Source organism: Phyllobates terribilis, unplaced genomic scaffold (genome assembly GCF_046119375.1).
Source record: "Phyllobates terribilis strain yellow unplaced genomic scaffold, ASM4611937v1 Scaffold_7__3_contigs__length_470593459, whole genome shotgun sequence".
NCBI classification, from domain to species: domain Eukaryota; kingdom Metazoa; phylum Chordata; class Amphibia; order Anura; family Dendrobatidae; genus Phyllobates; species Phyllobates terribilis.
Window position 1 is genome coordinate 413108720 of NW_027362767.1, and position 7043 is coordinate 413115762.

At 37.4% G+C, this 7043-nt stretch overlaps 1 protein-coding gene across 1 annotated transcript; it reads left to right on the plus strand.

The window, feature by feature from the left end:
- Positions 1 to 5312: 5312 nt before the first annotated feature.
- On the plus strand, positions 5313 to 6260 carry LOC141155561 (olfactory receptor 5B12-like). The gene has a single exon (XM_073642430.1). It carries the CDS (start codon positions 5313 to 5315, stop codon positions 6258 to 6260), a length of 948 nt encoding a protein of 315 aa, XP_073498531.1.
- The last annotated feature ends 783 nt before the right edge of the window (positions 6261 to 7043 follow it).

The following is a 7043-nucleotide window of genomic DNA, read 5'->3' on the forward strand; positions in this document are numbered from 1 at the left end:
AAGTTTTAGTCATGCTGCCAGGTTGTTGTTTTTTTGAAAGAAGAAACTTTATCCTGACACCCCTTCCAAACAAGCCGTACAAGTTTAGTCTTTTTCTAATTATACTGTCATGAACACGAACATTTAAAATGTTAACTGAGGCCTTTAGAGTCTAAGTAGCTCTTGAATTTTTTTCAATTTCTCTGTGCATTGCATGGTGTGACCTTGGGGTGAATTTGGTGAAAAAATTGCCAACTGTCTTGAATGTTTTCCAATATTTTTGGTGGGCCTCAATAATTGCTTCTTTCCTTCTTTGCCTTGTGTTAACACACACCTGAATGCTCCGGAATAGCAAACTGACAAAACTTCTGTTTTTTTAGAGGTGTTCACATTTGCTGACTATTAATTTAACCGGTGGTCATAAGCTAACATTTTAATCCTAAATGTCTGTCTAGTTAATCTACCAATCTAAATGCTTTTTAATAGACTTTGATTAAAAATTCCTATCACTCACTCCCTACTCTCTGTAACTGCTTTATTTTCACCTACTTCTGTTTTGATGCTGCTACACTTGAGAACCCCAGTGAATGCTGGGATACTCAAATGGGACGTCATCAGGGGGCTGAGCCTGTGGTTTCTGGAGCAGCCTTTGACCCCACCCTGAAACGAAGCGTCATCAGTGGTGTTCGTTTCAGAGGCTGGGCTAGTCTCTGCTCTACTGAGCATGCATCGATTGTCAATTCCAATGTATGTTCAGGACGAGCTCCATTTCCAATTTGCGATATTACTTTTCAATGCACAGTGAAAGTGCACTCCCTCGCCGGCTCTAATGAGAAGTGACGAGCCGGCAAGAGAGCTCACTGTCAGAGAGTATTGTAAGAATGCTGCAATTTCTGGAGGTCTTTTGCAGTCAAGTGAGGGTTTTGATTTGCTTCTCTAGTAATCCTATGAGCAAGGTCTGAAACTTTCGTCAAAGTTATCTGAACACACAAATCTCCAAGGGTGCCCAAACTTTTGCATCTGCCCATTTTCCTTTTTGTCATTTTTAAAATGTAAAAGATGAAAATATAAATATTGTTTTGCCTAAAACACAGGAAATGTGTCATCTTTAACTTTAGGCCTTCTAGAGATCATTTCATTTTCAACTTGCTTAACTGTTCACAATAATAATTTTTACCAGGGGTGCTCAAACTTTTACATGCCACTGTATATATACATATCTCTATATAGATTGGGAAAAAAATGGCACACTTGGCTACTGTAGGCATCGATTGAAATGTCAATCAATTGGCACCCCGAGATCAAGTTGTAGGAGGCCTGATTGTGTGACAGAGGGAGCTCCTTTTCTCTGTCTCACTTAGACGCCATGGTTGCTATTTATTACAGCATCTTATGGACAAAATATACCATATGTTGTGCAAAAAAATGGCACACAGGGCTATTATAGGCCCCCGCCTATTATTACAACCCATCGGAACCCCAAGATTAAATTGCAAAGGAGGTTGACAGGCTGACAGACAACAAATAAGCAACAGCCGTTGCTATTGTTCTCAGCATCTTAGATGTTAAATGACCAAATATGGAGTTGTCTTCAGTCCTATCTGTTGCCCCTTCCCTCTTTCTAACTCCTTAGGTGCCATTTTAAACTTTATTATGGCTTCTTAGAAGGTAAATGGCCATAAACAAAGTTAACTCTAGGAATTACATACTGATGACTTATTCTTAAGAATGGACCAGGGTGGGGTTTGACATTTTGCACCCCCAATAATCAGCTATTGGCAGCTCCTGCGATGGCCGGATGTACAAAAAGTATAGACCGGGACAGCTCCATACACTGTGTAGTGGCCTTTATTGGATTCTGCAGCCAAGTTCCTATTCACTTCAATAGGAATTGACCTGAAATACCTGAGAATGGCCACTACATAATAGATGATGTTCTGCTGACCAGGCTCTGCAGACTGTGTACATCAGGCCGCAGATGGAAAATCATGTGATATATACTGTAGCTCTGTGGCCCAATGCATTTATGTCCATTGTGCCAAAATTAATTACAAATATTTTTTTATTATTAAACGAAGAAAATAAACCCAGTCCCCTACAAGAGAATAAGATTAATTACCTATCCATATACACATGTAACATGATGCCTAAATAATATAATAGAAATCATTTCACAAAAATATAACAAGAATAATGAGTATCAGGGGAGCCGAGAAGAACGAAGGGATTAATTAATGGGAGAGGGAAAAAGTATAAAGTAACAGTGATCTCAGGTCTTACTGTGATATTATATATACTGGATGGAGACATGATTATGGCCTGATAATTAGCTCATTCAGTGTTGTCTCCCATATATGGTCCTGTGATTAGGATGTATATAGCAAAAACAGACAACAAATGAATAATAATTAGTTGGGGAACTACAACTTTTCAGCCAACATATCTGTTGACAAGAATCATAGTGGTCCCTAAGTTACTCTTCATGGCTATAGGCAACGTTCTGTGAAATTCTCCAGGTTCTTCCTGATGATTTTATTAGTTGAGTAGCCTCTCATTTCAGCTTTGGGTCTATTAATGCACATCACAATGAAGGAATCTCTAAGAGAGACCAGGTAAATATACAGTGTGAAAAATAAGTATTTGATACACTGCCAATTTTGTAAGTTTTCCCACCTACAAAGAATGGAGAGGTCTGTACTTTTTATTGTATATACTCAACTCAACTGTGAGAGACAGAATCTTAAAAAAATTCAGAAAATCACATTGTATCATTTTTACATAATTAATTTGCATTTTATTGCATGAAATAAGTATTTGATACAATAGAAAAAGAGAACTTAATATTTGGTACAGAAACCTTTGTTTGCAATTACAGAGGTCAGACGTTTGCTGTAGTTCTTGACCAAGTTTGCACACACTGCAGCAGGGATTTTGGCCCCCTCCTCCATACAGATCTTCTCCCGATCAGTCACGTTTCAGGGCTGTTGCTGAGCAACATTGAGTTTCAGCTCCCTCCAAAGATTTTCTATTGGGCTCAGATCTAGAGACTGGCTAGGCCACTCCAGGACCTTGAAATGCTCCTTACGGAGTTCTATTTTGGTCTCATCTGACCACATGACCTTCTCATATGCCTCCTCTGGATCATCCAGATGATCATTGGTGAACTTGACACAGGCCTGTACATGTGCTGGCGTGAGCAGGAGGACCTTTCGTGCCCTGCAGGATTTTAATCCATGACGGCATAGTATGTTACTAACGGTAATGTTTAAGACTGTGGTCCCAGCTCTCTCCAGGTCATTGAACAGGTCCTCCCTTGTAGTTCTGGGCTGATTTATGATCTTTCTCAGAATCATCCTTACCCCACTAGGCAAGACCTTGCATGGAGCCCCAAACTGAGGAAAATTGACAGTCACCTTGTGTTTCTTCCATTTTCTAATAATTGTGCCAACAGTTGTTGCCTTCTCACCAAGCTTTTTGCCTATTGTCCTGTAGCCCATCCCAGCCTTGTGCAGGTCTACAATTTTGTCCCTGGTGTCCTTAGACAGTTCTTTGGTCTTGGCCATAGTGGAGAGGTTGGAGTGTGATTGATTGAGTGTGAGTACAGGTGTCTTTTATACAGGTAACAAGTTCAAACAGATGCAATTAATACAGGTAATGAGTGCAGAGCAGGAGGGCTTTTTGATGAAAAACTAACAGGTCTGTGAGAGCCAGAATTCTTGCTGGTTGGTAGGTGATCCAATACTTATTTCATGCAATAAAATGCAATTTAATTATTTGAAAATCATACAATGCGATTTTCTATTTTTTATTTTTAGAATCTGTTTCTCACATGTGAAGTGTACCTATGATAAAAATTACAGACCTCTCCATTCCTTGATGGTGGGAAAACTTGCAAAATTGGAAGTGTATCGAATACTTATTTTCCCCACTGTAATTGATTGAATCATTTAGGACTTTAATAACTTATTGAACTCCTACAAGAGAATATTTTGTAGACTAAAAAAAGGAAAAAATTTCAAGTTTGTCTAGGTTCACATTCATTTTGTGCATTACTCAGAGCACTGCGTTGGGGTTTCTGTCTAAATCCTTAAAAAATGAACTTCAGAAGGAGCCCCCAACAGAGGTACAACTTGGCCATTAGCAATAATGAGGTAGATGGGTCACTTTGTTCACCATTTGTCCTCCATTCCACTGATGTCCATCTCTCTTAAGTAGACACAAAAGCATGGTAGACCACACTTGATGACCATCGCCAGAATGAAGGTCAAATGCAACACAAAGTGACCCCACCTGCCTCATTATAGTGAAAGACTCCATCGGGGCTTTGTTGAGGGTTTTGACTGAATCCTGTTTTCCAGGACACGGTGCTCATCATAGAGCATGGAATGAATATGAACCTAACTGTTTACAGGGGAATGTTTCCAGTAGTAACTTTGCATTAAAAATGGAAAACAATCACAATACAAATTAAAAGGGAACTAGATGGGTATATATGTTCAAGAAATGTCTCAAAATTACATTTCTTATGCTCGAATGCCATTTTCAGTCCTCATGTACTCCCCAACAGGATCCAAAAACTGTAGCTATAAGTATTGCTGATAAGGAATTGGAACAGAATATCTTCAAACTATGACATTTTTGGAGGATTTGATAACTAGAGCTCAGAAATACTGGTTTGATGCAAAATTTTCCATCCAGGTTCTTTTGGGTTGTTTGGAACAACTGTGACTGCTACAGCCAATCAATGGCCTTAAACGCTGCAGCAGTCACCTGCCTGTCCTACTGAGAGAGGTGACACAGAGTAGCAGGTACACAGTAAGCTAAGTATATATTATTTTTTAGCATTTTTACAATTAAGAATGCACATTCCCTTCAATTTTAGAGTCTGTCATATAAATGTTGCCATAGGTCTTTTAATTCCCTCCAGTTGTAAGGTCTTTGTTGGAAATAAGTTTTGTATCATTTCTTTGCAGACTTACAGATGTACCAATTATTTTCTTTTTTTTTTTTTTTTTTTAAATGATTGATTTAAATGATTAAATACGTAGAGTAAATGGACTTGCCAGCTCCAGGTAAATAATATAACTGTAACTTCGTGCTTTTGAATGTTGCTATATTATGGTTCCACTCAAACTTCAAGTTGTACCAAGCTATAATATGCCACATTTACTGTATGTAACCAATTTCATATGGTGACACCTAAAACTTCCTGACATGTAAATCTGATAGTTGTAATTGAGTATCAGTATTTTATTTCATGTATTAAATAAAATATGGTAAATATGGTATATTCTCATTTTTTTGTATTCCAGGTATTGTAAAAGGATGTAAAAATGAAGCAAAATCAAACAATAATCACCTATTTCATCATAAAGGGAATATCTGATGTTCCTCAGTACCAGGCTCCGATATTTGTACTAGTTTTAGTCATTTATCTCATTGTTCTTGTCGGAAATATGAGTCTTCTTCTCCTTGTCTACATGGACTCCAATCTTCACACTCCCATGTATTTCTTCTTGGCCAACCTGTCCATAGTGGACATGACTTCTTCCACTGTCACCCTACATAAAATCCTTCTAACGTTCATCACTGGAGACAACACAGTGGTCTACCTGGCCTGTATGGTACAATTATACATGTTTGGATCCTTATCAGGACATGGACTTTTCATACTGACGGCCATGAGCTACGACCGATATGTGGCCATTTGTTGGCCCTTAAATTATAAAATTATTATGAACTTTAAGATATGTCTTCTGTTGGCCTCATTTTGTTGGATATTTGGTTTTGTACAAGTCGTTCCTTATGTTTGGATAATATCCACATTCTCTTGTTATTCCACCAATAAGATTGACCACTTCTTCTGTGATCTTGTTCCCTTCATGGATATTACATGCAGTGACAAATCCATACTGGAGACACTTTCTAAGATACAAGGACTAATCAGTTACACAATGTTTCCATTTGTTTTCATTTCAATTTCTTATTTCTTTATAATTGTGACAATAATGAAGATACGTTCCAATATTGGAAGAAGAAAAGTCTTCTACACATGCTCCTCACACCTTGCATTAATCATGTTGCTCTACACGACTCTCATCTTCCAATATACAGTAATGAGTAATAGTCTGGGCTCCAAAAAACTGTTTTCCTTGTTTAATACAGCAATGGTTCCTGTGCTTAATCCACTGATTTATAGTCTGAAGAATAAAGATGTGAAGACTGCATTTAGACGCAGACTGGGGAAGTGTAAAGCTGATATTTTTCAAATTGTAGATTAATCTATGATCTAAATATGGAATTTGTAGGTTATTATTTTTATAGGAAATCTTCATTCAAAAGTTTCCATTTATTTGCAACAAGTTTAAGTGGACTGGAAAAGATCCTTACAGCTAACAACACCGATTTCAGGAGGATCTGCAAACAATCTAAGGTCAATGGAGCCTAGCAGATATTCTTTAATTGGTTCCATGAAAAACATAAAGGAAGTGCTCCTTTTCCCTTTGTACTTTAATAATAATATAATGAAATAATATAAATAAAATAAATATAATAATAGATTTAATAATACAAACTATTTTATAAAATAATAGTAGAAACCAAATCTACAGTATATTATTTTTCAGTTTTCTAGCTATATCCAAAATTAAAAAAAAGCTATTTATTTAAAAAGAGCCTGCTAAAAAGTTCCCCGTCCCCCAAAAGTAGTAATCCTGCTTAATCAAACTAGATTGAAATAATTACAAAACCAGGCTTAATTTTTCACACATGTGCTAATGAAGCAGGAACAAGTACACCAAGCTTCACTGTGCACATTTTGTCTGAGCTTCAGGTAATGTTCTCTGTTCTTAGGGGTATCAGTTTAGTCAGATAAAGATTGATTGGGTGGTACTGCACATTTATATAGTTTCTATAGTGTGTGCATGCACCTTCAATAGTTCCGTTGAAATGCCACTGTCAGCGACTGAGAGCGGCATTTAAAGGGGTTGTCCACTACAAGGATATCCCATTCTCCATCTGAATGTTTGCACCAGTTAAAATAAAAACACCTATACTCACCAATG

Bases quoted from the DNA above. Each gene is read 5' to 3' on its own strand.
- LOC141155561 (XM_073642430.1), top strand. From the start codon at position 5,313: ATGAAGCAAAATCAAACAATAATCACCTATTTCATCATAAAGGGAATA.